This window comes from Ranitomeya imitator, chromosome 1 (genome assembly GCF_032444005.1).
Source record: "Ranitomeya imitator isolate aRanImi1 chromosome 1, aRanImi1.pri, whole genome shotgun sequence".
Classification (NCBI taxonomy): Eukaryota; Metazoa; Chordata; class Amphibia; order Anura; family Dendrobatidae; genus Ranitomeya; species Ranitomeya imitator.
In genome coordinates this window covers 881,199,952-881,217,824 of record NC_091282.1, presented here as the reverse complement: position 1 = coordinate 881,217,824, position 17,873 = coordinate 881,199,952, and the positions used below count along the sequence as shown (strand labels likewise).

General features: G+C 44.0%; 1 protein-coding gene across 4 annotated transcripts in view; it reads right to left on the bottom strand.

Moving 5' to 3' along the window:
• Window positions 1-12,429, bottom strand: part of UBA6 (ubiquitin like modifier activating enzyme 6) — a 152,625-nt gene extending 140,196 nt beyond the window's left edge. Inside the window, exons 1-4 of one of the 4 annotated variants that reach the window (XM_069743113.1) lie at window positions 12,349-12,429; window positions 10,833-10,893; window positions 6,534-6,628; window positions 1,963-1,991 (exon numbers count right to left, since the gene is read on the bottom strand). In XM_069743113.1, coding sequence (XP_069599214.1) covers window positions 1,963-1,991; window positions 6,534-6,628; window positions 10,833-10,873 — 165 coding nt within the window. In that variant the 5' untranslated portion in view covers window positions 10,874-10,893; window positions 12,349-12,429. Of the gene's footprint in view, window positions 1-1,962; window positions 1,992-3,541; window positions 3,618-6,182; window positions 6,205-6,533; window positions 6,629-10,832; window positions 10,894-12,348 lie in introns of those variants that run through there. The other 3 variants (XM_069743115.1, XM_069743116.1, XM_069743114.1) reach the window with 3 other exon arrangements.
• Window positions 12,430-17,873: the final 5,444 nt, after the last annotated feature.

Sequence of the window (17,873 nt, the reverse complement as noted above, 5' to 3'; positions counted from 1 at the left end):
AATGTAGATGTCGTTCCAGGACCTGGAGCGGGGACTGCAGTCAGATCTGAGACCGACTGTGACATGGCAACAGCCCACTCCGGAGGGAGGGGAGTGCTCTCGTCCCAGGCGTTGGAGGGTTTCTCTGAATGCCACTTCTGTTTTACAGATGGCACAGGCGTCGCAGATTTCAGGGACAAGAATGGGCCTCCCTGAGATTGGGCATAAGTGATAGACTAGGGCTAAGGCTAGAGAGAGCTAAGCCCTTATGAAGAGAGAAATTTCCAAGCCTGGGCTGGTCCTACCTGATAACAGAGACGGCGCTGTCCTGCTCAGGCTGCAGTATCCTCCAGATCCAGTGTGGACGCCTGTTGTGCCCTTTGGAAGACGATGGTGACTGCACGAATCTTCATACGGTTTCGAATCTTCCTACACCTTGCGACAGAGACACACTATGTCCCCCCTGCGGGGGGCATCTCGGGAGAGAGGGATAGAGAAAAACACACATTCTCTCATAGGCCAGGAGACAGGGCCTCAGCGTACGGCATGCCCTAGTTAGCCGAGAGTCCAGTAAGGGGACGTGGCTAAGCGAAGGGCGACCGCTTATTGGCCGGGGACCCAGTAATTGGGCGTGGCTACACAGAGTCCGGGAGAAGGCCCCAAAGTGGGGGCTAAATTAACAGAGGACATGTAATTATGCGAAGCCTCGGCGCCCGCAATGACAGGACCGGAAAATGGCATTAACCAAGGTCCAGGTCTGGTATGAAAGTTGGCCACGTCTGACGGTATCAGGTAGTAGGCGCTAAATTAACGGAGGACATGGAATTATGCGAAGTCTCGACACCCGCAGTGACAGGGCCGGAAACTGCATTAACGAAGATCCTAGTCAGGAGTCCTTCCTATTAACTGTGCCGCCAAAGGAGTGCACCGGGCAGGGAGAGGAGGCCCCTTGATAGGGAGAAAAGCGCACGATAAATACATATGCTTAATGCGGGGGTGTTAATGAAGAAAAGATGGCCGATGTCGTTCAGTGACATGTTCTGTGCAGCGTTCTCGAGTGGTAAGAGGAAGAAAAAGAGCACCGAGAAAGCGCGCCTGAGACGGGGGGTGTGGCCAGCCAGGGCGGCGAAAGTGAAAGTAAGATGTCGGGAAGGAAGACAAGCGGAGACACACAAGGACACCTGGTAATGTTAGAATAATGCTGCGGGGAGCAGGAGGAGTCTATAAGGGAACAAACCTCCCGGGCACTGCGGAGTTAAGGGACGATGATCTATTACCTTCCTTGAAATCCGGCTCCACATGACATGATGATATGAGGATCGTCCAGGGGCCCATGATAGAGAGGGTTGCTGGATCAGGAATCCTTTATCCAGAAGATGGCACCAACCCCTATAGCGCAGGGGGGGGGGGGGTGTGGTGTTGGGGGAAAGGTCACCGGCGGTGACCACAGTCTTCCTCTCAGCCCTCTCCGAGGAGAGGGGTGAGGGGGACATTTTTGGCTAGGACCGCCACCAGTTAGGCCCTGGAGCACCTATGAGGATAATGTCCTGCCGGCGGTCTGAGAGTTGCGATGTGGGCGACACCACACTGCTTGCTCAGCCGCCTCTTCTGGGAAGGCAGAGTGAGAATAACACCCTGTTTCCCTGAAATGCTGTATCTGAAATACAAAAAGAGGATGTTACTAAAACAATAAAACCTGTAAGGGAACAAAGGTTAGCAGCGGATCTGACGATCCAGGTCCGCCTCCTACAGACACCAAGCACAAACTGAGGTACTTTGTGCCCGTCGGTGGGTGTATACTAAGGAGGAGGCGCTAGTTTTCCTTTTTTGCAGTGTCAGCCTCCTAGCGACAGCAACATACATCCATGGTTACCTGTGTGCCCCAATCAAGCAATAAAGAAAAAAATTATATTTCTAGCTCCAGTGGAAAAAAATACAACATACTCAAAAAAAGAAAAATATGTGGATTTTTTTTGTCATTACCTTTATTCCAGCTAATACAATGTTCTTTGCTATGACAAAGAGAAAAAAAAAAAATAGGTGAAAAAGTAATATTAGATTTTATCTTTTTAGCACTTCAAAGCATCTAAAAATGTAAAGACAATTTTGTTAATGTGAAAAATAAACAGTGACCTGTAGCAGCAACAGTTGTAAGACATGAAGGCATCAAGGAACAGTATTTTCCCTGGGCTCAACCTATGATTATGGGCCCATGGAGATAAAGATTTTTTTTTGGCAGTCTTTACTAAAAGGGAACCTGACAGCAGATTATGCAGGGAGGAGGAGGCTCTATTTCTCACCCCACCCCAGCGATGTGGTCGCAGTATGCAAATAGTGATCATAGTAATTGGTAGTCATAGAATATTACATTTTGTACACCTCTAAAAATATGGACACAGCCAAACAGAGGCATTGGAGAGACCAAAGTGACTCTCTCTGCCTTATTATAGTGAATGGTTCTGACTCAATCCCATATTACAAAGATTTAGAAGAAACTGTGACGTAGGTGCTCAGCATAGAGCACAGGATAAATGTGAACTGAGCCTTAAAGCAAGCCAAAATTTTATATACGGTACCCCAAAAATTGTATCAAGACAAAGCTTCGACCCACAAACTAAAAGCCCCCACTCAGGTCCCTCACTGTTACCAGACATACAAGTGGTTTCCACATTACTGGTAGCACAAAAACTGAAATAGCGACACTGCAACTTCCTCCTCCAAACCCCCCCCCCCCCCCCCCTACCTAAAAATAATGTAACAAAACATCTACAATCCCTGCTGAGCCCCACACAATAGTAAGGGTAAGGCTACGTTCACATTTGCGGCTTTGGACGCAGCGTCGTGGACGCAACGCACGAAAGACGCAAGTAGAACGCATGCATTTTTGACGCATGCGTTCAACCCTTTTTTAATATATAGGGTCTTTTCAGCTTCTCTATTTTTAAAGTAAAGAACGAATGCGTCCTACAACGCACAACAACGCAAGTAATTGCGTCTTCTGCGTTGCCAATACACTTCAATGGAGGATTTGAAGTTTCGACGACGCAAATACAACGGAAGTGCGACGCAAGCGTTTTTTTTTTAAATTTTGGACGCAGAAAAAATGCAACATGTTGCGTTTGCAACGCACTGCCAGGTGCGTCGAAAGGACGCATGCGTCGCAAAACGCACCGAAACGCATGAAAACGAATGCACATGCGTCCCCAATGTTAAAGATAGGGAAACATGACGCGTGCGTTGTTTTGCGGCGACGCCGCTGCGTCCAAAGCCGCAAATGTGAACGTAGCCTAAGTGCACACTGTCTTTTAGATGCTGTCGAACCAACAACATTTTTGTAGCAGAGGATAGTATAGGAAAACAAGTTTTTCTGGAAGTATATATATATATTTATTTTTTTTAACATATTTTGCTTCAATTAATTTGTTTGTTTTCTTTTAAATCTCATTCATAGGGTAGCGGTGATCGAAGCCACCTGAAGAATCACACATCACAGCTTTCAAAATGTGACGTTGTTATTAGAAACTCAAGAAGACTGGAGATATGATCAGAAAGTGATTTTTACATTCCAGTGCATACGTTCATTTATTGTGGTTTTTATTTTAGTGCTTTTCCACTTCCAGGAGGGTTCTACACCGAATCTGTAAAAAAAAAACAAAGATTTTGTGTGCACATACCCGTAGCGTCCACATGCTTAGCATTACTGTAGCAAGGAGAGCCCAGTTAATTTACAGGGTGCGTGTCTCTACAAGTACAAGCTGGGCACTACAATGTACTGGGCACTACCATGTACTGGGCACTACAATGTACTGGGCACTACAATGTACTGGGCACTACAATGTACTGGGCACTACAATGTACTGGGCACTACAATGTACTGGGCACTACAATGTACTGGGCACTACAATGTACTGGGCACTACAATGTACTGGGCACTACAATGTACTGGGCACTACAATGTACTGGGCACTACAATGTACTGGGCACTACAATGTACTGGGCACTACAATGTACTGGGCACTACAATGTACTGGGCACTACAATGTACTGGGCACTACAATGTACTGGGCACTACAATGTACTGGGCACTACAATGACATGTTTGCAATTTTTTTTTTACTTTGCAACATCAATTACTTGCTTATTTTTTGAAAACACCCATCAAAATAGTCACTTCACCAGTATATGGATTGCCAGAGGTAATGAGGGGATTTCTGCTGTTCTGGCACTTAGGGAGTCTGCAAATGTCTCTCGAAAACTCATGAAAATCTGTGTTCCAAAAGTCAAATAGAACTTCTCTCCTGAGTTTTGACCTGTGGCCAAATAGTACTGTACAGCCACATGTGGGGTATTGCCACAATCAGTAGAAATTGTGTAACAAACTATACAGTTCATTCATCTATTGCTTCTTGATGAAATGAAACACTTTTGGCTAAACATGTAAATCCTTTTCTTCACCGCTCAATGATATTGTAAAGTAATGCTCCTTTTTGGAGAAGAGGGATGTGCGGTTTCGGCACCTTAGGGGCTCTTTAAATGGGATACCGAGTCCATAATTTAATTTGAGCTCCAAAATTCAAGTAGCGCTCCTTCCTTTCTAAGGCCTTACATGTGCCCAAACAGTAATGTCCGACCACATATGGAGTATCGACATACTCAGGGGAAATTCTACAAAAACTAAGGTGTCCTTTTATTTCCTGTTTCCCGTCAAAATTAAAACGTTAGGGACAAAGCATCATTTAAGTTGAGAAAACATAAGATTTAATTTTCACGTCCTCTATTATAAAATTCTGTGAAACACCAGTGGATTTAAGATGCACATCATACCCTTAAAAGAATTTCTTAAGGGGTATACTTTCCAAAATGGGGTCAGTTGTGGGAGATTGCAACTGTTTTGGCATGTCTGTGACTTACCAGATGCAACATGGCGTCTGATCTACTACAGACAATTTTAGGCTCCAAAAGTCAAGGGACTCCTTCCCTTTTTCACTCTGCCATGTGCCAGAACAGTAGTGTACGGCCACATGTAGTATCAGTGTACTCAGAAAAAAGTGGACTGCTCAATTTTTGGTGTAATTTCTCCTCTTACGCCTTGTGAAAACAGAAACATTTGGGGCAAAAGAACCATTTTAACAAAAAAAAAAAAGGAAATAATAATTATTTGGCTAGAATGTACGCTGAAATGCTCATCAATGCAAAGGGTGCACGGAGCGACTGTGCTTGGTTTGAACAACCTCATTTTTCACCAATTAACACAGTCAAGTGATTGGATGAACTCGTAATGCTTGTTCCCCATCATTTTTCTGCATACACATGTAAGATCAGATGCCTACATTTTCTAGGTGGATCTAATCAGGATTGTTACTCTGCAGCACATGGCCTTGTATAAACTATGCACTTACAACTGCTCATTTTGCCCTTCTACCCAGCTAATTCTTCTCTTTTTTATTAGGTCTATGACATCCATTGATTAAAGACCGACTAGCTGAATCCTCCTAAGATCTATGTAGAAACAGGAGGTCAGTTTTCTCTGCACAAGTCATAAGTCACTGCAAAAGTCTATAGCAGGGGGAGGAGCAGCTGGGGATGAGAAGTGCAGGGACAAGACACTTCCTGTTTCTACATTGAGCTGAGAAAAGAGTAGAATTAGCAGAGTAGAATAGCAAAATGAGCAATTGTAAGTACATAGTGCTATATAATATGATGACTGCAATATATTAAGAGGATGAAAACTTTGATGGGAGGAGGACTTCTTTAATTAATAAACACTGATCACCTTCATATGTCATTAATCAGCATAGGGTCCCACAGTTGTACGATGGAACAGCTGCGTCTACCACTGAGAGCCCATGAAAACACATTTTGCAGTAACACTCAAGCATGAAATGTACTTCGTGCAAGAGTACCTATGCTCCCTAAAGGGAGAAAATCATCAGAAAATATTCTATTGTTTAACTTAGGTTTTTGTTTTATAGGTATTAAAAAAAAAAATATAAAAACATTTTTTGTATTCATTTCATGATTCTTACATAAAAAAACCCACAATACAAAAACAAAATTCATAATTGTGCAATTACTTTGTCCCTTCAGGAAGCGTTTTCAAGAGGCTTGTTATCATCAGAGGCAGAATTACAGTGACAGGTAACACCTCTATACACAGCCAATAACACAGGAACAAAATCACAATAGACGTTGTCACACCTGACCTGGCATCCTCTCCCTTCACAATGACCTTTGCACATGCTCATTAGATGCTTCAATACAAAAGAGTCAGTCTATTGCCAACAATGTACATGTGAATTTCCTGAAACAAGAAGTTACAATCTAGATAAGCCCCTGTGGCCAGTGTGAAAATTGCAAGATTCCTCTTTTTTTTAATGAATGGATTTTGTTATGGAAAAAAAAACAAAAAAAAAACACTGCAATACAGTTAGCGCTAAAGCCTAATTAAAACTATGGGTTATTTTCTGATAACACATTCCTTTTGTGAGTAAAAAAAATGGATCTTAGATGATTACATCTTCTTAAACATAAAAAAGGCAATTGGCTACTCTTACCGATCTCAACACCAAGTCCACCCATGCCACTAAGGAACACATGAGACTGGGCCATCTTCTGCATAGCTGTGTCTCCCAGAACATATCTTTGTCGGCTGAAAAAAAAAAATTATTGTTAATAATTCTATTTCTATAGCGCCGACATATTCCGCAGCACTTTACATTTTAGAGGGAACTTGTACAGACAATAGACATTACAGCATAACAATAATCACATAGATACCAGATACCAAGAGGAATGAGGGCCCTGCTCGCAAGCTAATAATCTATGAGGAAAAGGGGAGACACGAGAGGTGGATGGTAACAATTGCTTTCGTTGTTCGGACCGGCCATAGTGTAAGGCTCGGGTGTTCATGTAAAGCTGCATGAACCAGTTAACTGCCTAAGTATGTAGCAGTACAGACACAGAGGGCTATTAACTGCATTAAGCATGTGAGAACATGATGCGAGGAATCTGGCTGTGGTAAAAAATGTTAATGGGCAACAAAAGGATAGTTAGGGTAAGGGTACCTTCACACTGAACAACATTACAACGATAGCGATCCGTGACGTTAGAGCGTCCTGGATAGCGATCTCGTTGTGTTTGACACGCAGCAGCGATCAGGCCCCTGCTGTGACATCGCTGGTCGGAGCTAGAAGGCCAGAACTTTATTTCGTCGCTGGACTCCCTGCAGACATCGCTGGATCGGCGTGTGTGACGCCGATCCAGCGATGTGTTCACTGGTAACCAGGGTAATAAACATCGGGTTACTAAGCGCAGGGCCGCGCTTAGTAACCCAATGTTTACCCTGGTTACCATTGTAAATGTAAAAAAAAAAAAAACACTACATACTTACATTCCGGTGTCTGTCACGTCCCTCGCCATCAGCTTCCCGCACTGACTCTGAGCGCCGGCCGTAAAGCACAGCGGTGACGTCACCGCTGTGCTCTGCTTTACGGCCGGCCGGCGCTCACAGTCAGTGCAGGAAAGCTGACGGCGAGGGACGTGACAGACACCGGAATGTATGTAGTGTTTTTTTTTTTACATTTACAATGGTAACCAGGGTAAACATCGGGTTACTAAGCGCGGCCCTGCCCTTAGTAACCTGATGTTTACCCTGGTTACCCGGGGACTTCGGCATCGTTGGTCGCTGGAGAGCTGTCTGTGTGACAGCTCTCCAGCGACCACACAAGGACTTTCCAACGATCACGGCCAGGTCGTATCGCTGGTCGTGATCGTTGGAAAGTTGCTGAGTGTGACGGTACCTTAATGCGTTGAGGCAGTAGGCCAGTCTGAACAAATGCGTTTTTAGGGCACCCTTAAAACTGTGGGGATTGGGGATTAATCGTATTACCCTGGGTAGTGCATTCCAAAGAATTGGTGCAGCACGTGTAAAGTCTTGGAGAAGGGAGTGGGAGGTTCTGATTATTGAGGATGCTAACCTCAGGTCATTAGCAGAATGGAGAGCACGGGTAGGGTGGTAGACTGAGACCAGAGAGGAGATGTAGGGTGGTGCTGAGCCATGGAGTGCTTTGTGGATGAGGGTAGTAGTTTTGTACTGGATTCTTGAGTGGATGGATAACCAGTGTAATGACTGGCACAAGGTAGAGGCATCGGTGTAACGGTTAGTGAGGAATATGATCCTGGCAGCAGCATTCAGGACAGATTGGAGCGGGGAGAGTTTGGTAAGAGGCAGATTAATAGAGAGTTACAATAGTCCAGATGAGAATGAATAAGAGAAACAGTGAGAATTTTTGCAGAGTCGAAAGTAAGGAAGGGTTGAATTCTAGAAATGTTTTTGAGGTGCAGATAACAAGAGCGAGACAGTGATCGGATTTGGGGGGTGAATGAAAGCTCGGAATCAAGTATGACCCCAAGGCAGCGGGCATGCTGCTAGGGAGTAATGGAGGAATTACACATGGAAATGGCAATGTCAGGCATAGGCACATTAGTAGAGGGAAGAAACACAAGGAGTTCAGTTTTTGACAGGTTCAGTTTCAGATAGAGGGAGGACATGATGTTAGAGACAGTGGTAAGACAATCACTGGTGTTTTCTAAAAAGGCAGGCGTGATATCAGGGGAAGAAGTGTATAATTGGGTGTCGTCAGCATAGAGATGGTACTGGAAACCAAATCTACTGATTGTTTGTATAACAGGGCCAGAATACAAAGAGAAAAGGAGGGGGCCTAGGACTGATCCTTGAGGAATCCCAACAGTAAGGGGAAGATGAGAAGAGGAGGAACCAGCAAAAGATACGGTGAAGGAGCGGTGAGAGAGATAGGAGAACCAGGAGAGAATGGTGTCCTTGTGGCTGATGGAGCGGAGCATAGTGAGGAGGAGCTGATGATCCACAGTATCGACTGCTGCGGGGAGATCCAAGAGAATTAGCATTAGAGACTTTATTGAGGGCAGTTTCAGTAGAGTGTAAAGAGAGGAAACCAGATTGAAGAGGGTCGGGAAGAGAGTTATCTGAGAGATAGCGGATAAGACGGGAGTGGACCAGGCGTTCCAGGACTTTAGAAATGAAGGGAAGATTAGAGACATGTCTATAGTTAGCAGCACAGTTTTGGTTGAGGGATGGTTTTTTAAAGGGACACTGTCACCTGAATTTGGAGGGAACAATCTTCAGCCATGGAGGCGGGGTTTTTGATTCACCCTTTCCTTACCCGCTAGCTGCATGCTGGCTGCAATATTGGATTGAAGTTCATTCTCTGTCCTCCGTAGTACATGCCTGCGCAAGGCAAGATTACCTTGTGCAGGCATGTACTACGGAGGACAGAGAATGAACTTCAATCCAATATTGCAGCCAGCATGCAGCCAGCGGGTAAGGAAAGGGTGAATCAAAAACCCCAAAACCCCGCCTCCATGGCTGAAGATTGTTCCCTCCAAATTCAGGTGACAGTGTCCCTTTAATTAGTCGATGTATGATGGAATACTAAATGAGGAGGGAAAAATACGGGAAGAGAAAGAGAGATAAAAAGGGACTGGAGGAGATGTGATGGAATGGGGTCACTGGTGCAAGTGGTCAGGAAAGAAGATGCAAGGAGCCTGAAAAAGAAAAATGTGGTAAATGTGGAAGTGGAACTCAAATACATGTTTGTAATGTCCACTTCCGGAGGGTATGCATTCCACATAACGGAAATGATGTAACTGGAATGCCAGTTAGCCCAGTTATCCGGAATCTGACGCTGGGGATGTGATGTAATGACAGGTGGCGCGCACGCCTGTAACCTGTAAATGATCCGGCTGGGGGCGTGCATTCCAAAGGCTGGAAGTGGGGTATGTGGAACGCTTTCACCGATCCAAAAATGAACGTCAGAGACGCGGCAGGACCTGTTACACATGAAGATATGAATATCTTACTATGGGACGGAGATGAAGAGATAGGAGCAGGTGAGGGATGTTATTGGGATTAAGCCTTTTGTGTCTACGCCTCATATGAACAATGAGCGAATGGGACGTCTTTTGACAAAGTTTGACCCTGTGTCCCAGTATGATGAAGAGCCTGATTTAATATAAGTCAGGTGTTTTTCACCTTTGAAACACTAATTGATATATGCTATATAATAGGGGTGTTTGGAACGGACGCCATTGCCTCTTTGATATCCCTGGTGGAGGGAGGTGCTGCCGCCCAGTTACTCCTGATAAGTATCAAATGTGCCACTCCCCTGATGAAACAAGCTGTGGAGGAAACGTGTCAGGAGGCACACAGGGTCAGTCTAGGGCTGGCTAGTGTCAGGGCTAGCTGTGGACTGCCCTTGTAAGGGCGGGAGTCTTGGGGTACCAGGGTCAGCCAAAATAATAGGGACTGACAGGGACTATACTGGGGCCCCCACTCCATGAAGTTGCAGTTAAGAGAAAAACCAACAACTGGTGAGATTGTTCCTTTTCATTTTTTGCAATTTGTAATAAGTATATGTGTGACAGATGTTACTCTTTGATATAACATTACATGTGTGAACAATATGGATAAAACTAGCTCAATCTGAACTTCCCATGGTGGTGACTGGGCTACTTGTTGGTGCACAGAATTATTTCATTTGGTGTGACAAGTGTCCAAAACCTGTTCTTTCCCTAACAGAGAGTTGAAATATTTTATTGCATTATTTGTGTGATGGTAAAATTGTTCACAATTTTGAGGTATGGACTTCTTAAAAAAACAAAACTGACTAGTAGAAGTTATATTTTTAAAACCACACTTTCTTGCTAAAATGTCAGTTTTTTTTTTTTTTCTGTAGTAGAAACTGTGGAGGGAGATTTTGCCTATTAGGGTATTTCTCTGGCTATATACTAACATTCAGCAGCATTACACTACTCACCTGTATAGACCATCATCAATTTCCATTGAGTCTGCCGCCATTCTGATGAATCGTATGTGTCCTATAGAACACCAGAAATAATTGTCAAATCAAAATATGGCTTTTAGCGCCAAAAACACACAACTGTAGTAATATACTGTGTTAGCAAAATGATACATCAGGGATAATGTGCTTTCAGGTGAACGGCTACATAGTCGCATTTCGAGAAAATGTGGAGTTTCCCATTTCACTCATTGGGTCCATCATACCAGAGGTTTTTTACCAGACAACAGACGGAGGGGGGAATAGATGAAGCATTCAGAGTACACAGGATGGTCTACGTAACCTATAGAGGTCTAGCTTTGCTACTTTGAATAAGCTTTAGAAATAGAATTACCTAGTGTGGCAGTATATCATGGATACAATGCCGAACTCCTGGCAGCCGAAAAGTCACATAACATTGGGCCATTAGGCTACTAAGAGCATTGAAAAAAAATACCCCAGACACATGGTATACGACTAAGTAATCATGAGATTCTGCCTCCTCTTCGACCAGGCTGCTGCACATAGTGGACCCCCGGGGCTGCCCTCGCCATTTTGGCTGATAGGAGAATGGACCTGTAAAGAGCTGCCCTTACATGTGGCATCACATTAAGCGGACAGATCTGCTTTCATGTTGTCTATGTAGTGACATCATGGGAAATGTACCATTTCTTTGGCAAACCTCTTTGTTACCCTTAATGCCATTTTAGAAGCCCCTGTCACCCAGGCTGTAATGTTCCAGTACTCTGTTATATAGAGCAATCTGATGCTATAAAGAAACTCACCTTCCCTATGAAGGAGTTCGGCTATGGGCCAAAAAGACGTGTCTGGCTACAGTATTAACCCTTTAATATGCTGGACTGGCGTTGAAGGGTTTACCCATATTTTGTCTACTATGGACCGAAAGACAAACTAGTTGTGTGTACATTGTCATCACTGACACAGCAGAGCAGCTCTTCCTCTGCCGGCTGCTCAGCCAGCGGGGTGTCACTGCCGATGTCACGCTGACTGACAGCACTGCTGACTGACAGCCGGCCCAGCACTTAGTCAGCTGCTGCTATGATGATAATCTCTGAAATGCTGGCAGAGATCAGCTCTGGGCACCAGAGGCAAGTAGGTAGCACATGGCTGCCTGTGGTGCTTTTTATTTTTTTTTTTTTCTGGGCAACCCCTTTAAGTAATCAAAATGACCTGCGCAGATCCCCTCCGCTGCCCACTTGGCATGATGAGGGCTGGCAGCAGTGACCACATTCCTACTTGCCCTGGAGTAGCCCCCCAGAGGTGGGTCACTGCACTGAACACTCTGGGGGGGGGCCACAGATTAAGAGCCGGCAGCTTAGTGCTGGCTTCCTACGCTGTGGGCAGCCCCTGCCTCCTCATGCACAGCTCTCACATGTGTCAGCAGGCTCCTCCAGCAGCGGCACGTACAATGGGAACACGCACTACTGACGGCCGCTGAGGCCACGGTCACACACACAATGAATCAACCACGAACCTCAACTACAGCTGCTGCAGTTCCGTATCGGCCGGGGGAAGAGAAAGATGGCAAACTACAACTCCCACAATCCTTTTCACCAACAGGAAAGCGGGGAAGCTCAAAATGCTAAAACTTTATTAAACGGCAGATTACATTGATGCCACGTGACAGCGCTGACCGGAAGTGTTTAGTCAGCTTCCTGTGTCAGGGGATAAAAGCGCGGTGGCGTAGCGCCACGCTTCATAACGCTTGTGTGACTGAGCTGAGAGGTCGAGTCATGCTGACACTGTAGAGAATCACCTCACGTTACTGACTACTGGCCTGTGTAATGGCTGTGTAATGGCAAGGGACGTGTGGCAATGGCGGGAGAACTGTTCCTAATCCTGAAATTAAAACAAACCTGTCAGTAACTACCGACTGCAGGAACTAGTGACAGGCGCCATATTGTTTCATAGCTAGGAAGGGACCAAAGCAGTTGCACCTGCCATGTAATATCTGCTTAGCCCTACAGTGACAGCCAAATATCACCATAACGTCCAAGCCAATTTTTACAATTCTGAACACTTTATGTGGTAACGCTTCCATGGATCCCACTGATTATGAGTTTTTTTTTTTCTCTTGGAATTGTACTTCATGAAAGTGGTACAAATTGGTCAATATGCATTTATTAATGAAAACATCCAACATTTGACCCTAGAATTATGAAAATAGTTTTCAAACTCTAAATTTACCCTTTAATGATATGTGCACACGTTGCAGATTCTGTGCAGATCCGCAGCGTTTTTGCAGTGCAGAAACGCTGCAGATCCGCAATTGATTTACAGTACAATGTAAATCGATGAGAAAAAAAAAATGTGCACACTTTGCGGAAAATCCGCTGCGGAAACGCTGCGGTTTAAAAGCATGTCACTACTTTTTTTGTGAATCTGCAGCGTTTTTGTACCCATTCCATTATAGAAAATTGCAGGGGTAAAAAACGCACAAAACGTTGCAGAACTGCACAAAAAACGCGACAAATCCACAGGTGCGTTTTCTGCCAGGGGAGGCAGAATCCACACCAGAAATTCTTAAGCCTAATCCGCAACATGTGCACAAAGCCTAAATTTGTTATACCCCACAAAATATTTAATCATTAACATTTCCCATATGTCAACTTTACATCTACATCATTCTTGAAACATTATTTTTTTGCTAACGTGAGGGGTTCAAACTTGCGCAGCAATATCTAATTTTTCTCAGCAAATATGCAAAACCTGTTTCTTTAGGGACATAATTCAGATTTAAAATGTATTTATGGGGCCTATATATTGGGAACTCCCCAAGGTTCATGCCATCTTCACCACTTCGCCCCAAAACCTGTTTTCATCTTACTCGCCAAGCCAATTTTTTCTATTCTGACCACTGTCACTTTGAGGTAACAACTCTGGAACCCTTCCATGGATCCCAGTGATTCTAAGATTTTTTTTTTTTTTTTTCGTGACATATTGTTCATGATAGTTGTAAAATTTCTACGATATGACTTTGTGGAAATTTGGTGAAAATTTTTAAACTTTTAATTTCTTATGCCCTTGAATCAGAGCGTTACATCACAAATAGTTAATGACCTTTCCCACATGTCTACTTTACACTTGCACAATTTTTAAAACCTTTTTTTTGTTAGGAAGTTTAAAAGTTGACCAGTGTGTGTCCCCCCCCGCCCCCTCGTTTTAGAACAAAATTTACAAAACTTTTTATTTTAGGGATCACCTCGCATTCAAAGTGACCTTGAAGGGCCAATATGACCTGAATTAACCATTCTGGTGCTTCACAGGAATTAATGGAAAGAGAATGGAAAAAATTAGCAATTAACTTTTTTTTCACAAACATGTTAAAAAATTTGGAACTAAAGTATTTTCACAATGGTAACAGGAGAAATTGGACACCGAAATTTGTTGTGCAATTTCTCTTGAGCACGCCAATACCCCATATATGGGGGAAAACTACTGTTTGGTCACCCCAGTGGTCTCGAAAGGGAAGGAGCATCATTTGACTTTTTGAATGTAAAATTTGCTGGATTAATTAGTGGATGCCATGTAGCTTTTGGAGAGCCCCTGATGTGCCTAAAAATGGAAACTCCCCACAAAAGTGACCCCATTTTGGAAACTAGACTAGCTGTAAATAATGCAGCAGGACACAAAAGAGATTCTAGCTTAAAAAATGAAACTAAAACTCTCCCCTGCTCCAATCTGTCCTGAATGCTACTGCCAGGATTATATTCCTCACCAACCGTTAGACCAATGCTTCTACCCTGTGCCAGTCATTACACTGGTTATCCATCCACTCCAGAATCCAGTACAAAACTACTACCCTCATCCACAAAGCACTCCATGGCTCTGCACAACCCTACATCTCCCTGGTCTCAGTCTACCACCCTACCTGTGCCCTCTGTTCTGCTAATGACCCGAGGTTAGCTTCCTCAATAATCAGAACCTCTCACTCCCGTCTCCAAGACTTTTCACGTGCTTCACCAATTCTTTGGAATGCACTACCCAGGTTAATACGATTAATCCCCAATCCCCACAGTTCTAAGCGTGCCCTAAAAACGCATTTGTTCAGACTGGCCTACCGCCTCAACGCGTTAACCTAACAATCCCTGTGTGGCCCATTAAAAAACAAAACAAACAACCCATAATCAGGTTCCTCACATCATCTTCTCATACACCTTACGCAGTTATTAGCCCTCTGTGTACTGTTACAAGCTTAGGCTGTTAACTGGTTCATGCAGCTTTACATGCACCAACATAGAAGAGGATTCTTTACTGTTAGGGCAGTGAGAATCTGGAATTGCTTGCCTGAGGAGGTGGTGATGGCGAACTCAGTCGAGGGGTTCAAGAGAGGCCTGGATGTCTTCCTGGAGCAGAACAATATTGTATCATACAATTAGGTTCTGTAGAAGGACGTAGATCTGGGGATTTATTATGATGGAATATAGGCTGAACTGGATGGACAAATGTCTTTTTTCGGCCTTACTAGCTATGTTACTATGTTACTATGAACACTCGATCCTTATACTATGGCTGGTCCGAACAATGAAAGCAATTGTTACCATCCACCTCTCGTGTCTCCCCTTTTTCCTCATGGGCTGTAAGCTTGCAAGCAGGGCCCTCACTCTCGTCATAATTTGTAAAGCGCTGCAGAATATGTTGGTGCTATATAAATAAAATTATGTATTAAAAATGAAAAAATAGACAAAATGGTGGGAAAAGACCTCCAATGGGGGTCATTGAATAATACAAGACCGCTATGCATGTGGACTAATTGCAGAAAAATAGCTGATCTGTAAATAAGCAATATTTAGTAGTAAACATAACCAATATCTAAGGCAGAGATTAACTGCTGTTGCAGAAAATAAAGTGCACAATGCCTCTATTATAAAGCAGTCTATGCTAATATTATTGCACATATTAGAATATAATTAACCCCTCTGTGACCTTAGACGTACTATCCCGTCGAGGTGCCCTGGGCTTATCTGACCCTGGACGGGATAGTACGTCATAGCCGATCGGCCGCGCTCACGGGGGGAGCGCGGCCGATCGCGGCCGGGTGTCAGCTGCTTATCGCAGCTGACATCCGGCACTATGTGCCAGGAGCGGTCACGGACCGCCCCCGGCACATTAACCCCTGGCACACCGCGATCAAAGATGATCGCGATGTGCCGGCGGTGCAGGGAAGCACCGCGCAGGGAGGGGGCTCCCTGCGGGCTTCCCTGAGCCCCCCGCAGCAACGCGATGTGATCGCGTTGCTGCGAGGGTCTCCTCACCTCCCTCCCTGCTCGAGCCCCGGATCCAAGATGGCCGCGGATCCGGGTCCTGCAGGGAGGGAGGTGGCTTCACAGAGCCTGCTTAGAGCAGGCACTGAAGGCTGCAGCGCTGCATGTCAGATCAGTGATCTGACAGAGTGCTGTGCAAACTGTCAGATCACTGATCTGTGATGTCCCCCCCTGGGACAAAGTAAAAAAGTAAAAAAAAAATTTTCCAAATGTGTAAAAAAAATAAAAAAAAATATTCCAAAATAATGAAAAAAAAAAAAAAATTATTCCCATAAATACATTTCTTCATCTAAATAAAAAAAAAACCAATAAAAGTACACATATTTAGTATCGCCGCGTCCGTAACGACCCGACCTATAAAACTGTCCCACTAGTTAACCCCTTCAGTAAACACCGTAAGAAAAAAAAAAAAACGAGGCAAAAAACAACGCTTTATTATCATACCGCCGAACAAAAAGTGGAATAACACGCGATCAAAAGGACAGATATAAATAACCATGGTACCGCTGAAAGCGTCATATTGTCCCGCAAAAAAAGAGCCGCCATACAGCATCATCAGCAAAAAAATAAAAAAGTTATAGTCCTGAGAATAAAGCGATGCAAAAATAATTATTTTTTCTGTAAAATAGTTTTTATCGTATAAAAGCACCAAACCATAAAAAAAATGATATAAATGAGGTATCGCTGTAATCGTACTGACCCGAAGAATAAAACTGATTTATCAATTTTACCAAACGCGGAACGGTATAAACGCCTCCCCCAATAGAAATTCATGAATAGCTGGCTTTTGGTCATTCTTTCTCACAAAAATCGGAATAAAAAGCGATAAAAAAAGTCACGTGCCCAAAAATGTTTTCAATAAAAACGTCAACTCGTCCTGCAAAAAACAAGACCTCACATGACTCTGTGGACCAAAATATGGAAAAATTATAGCTCTCAAAATGTGGTATTGCAAAAAATATTTTTTGCAATAAAAAGGGTCTTTCAGTGTGTGACGGCTGCCAATCATAAAAATTCGCTAAAAAACTCGCTATAAAAGTAAATCAAACCCCCCTTCATCACCCCCTTAGTTAGGGAAAAATAAAAAAAAATGTATTTATTTCCATTTTCCCATTAGGGCTAGGGTTAGGGCTAGGGTTGGGGCTACGGTTAGGGTTGGGGCTACGGTTAGGGTTGGGGCTACAGTTAGGGTTGGGGCTAAAGTTAGGGTTAGGGTTTAGATTACATTTACAGTTGGGATTAGGGTTAGGGGTGTGTCAGGGTTAGAGGTGTGGTTAGGGTTACCGTTGGAATTAGGGTTAGGGGTGTGTTTAGATTAGGGTTTCAGTTATAATTGGGGGGTTTCCACTGTTTCGGCACATCAGGGGCTCTCCAAACACGACATGGCGTCCGATCTCAATTCCAGCCAATTCTGCGTTGAAAAAGTAAAACAGTGCTCCTTCCCTTCCGAGCTCTCCTGTGTGCCCAAACAGGGGTTTACCCCAACATATGGGGTATCAGCGTACTCAGGACAAATTGGACAACAACTTTTGTGGACCAATTTCTCCTGTTACCCTTGGGAAAATACAAAACTGGGGGCTAAAAAATAATTTTTGTGGGAAAACAAAAAGATTTTTTATTTTCACGGCTCTGCGTTATAAACTGTAGTGAAACACTTGGGGGTTCAAAGTTCTCACAACACATCTAGATAAGTTCATTGAGGGGTCTAGTTTCCAATATGGGGTCACTTGTGGGG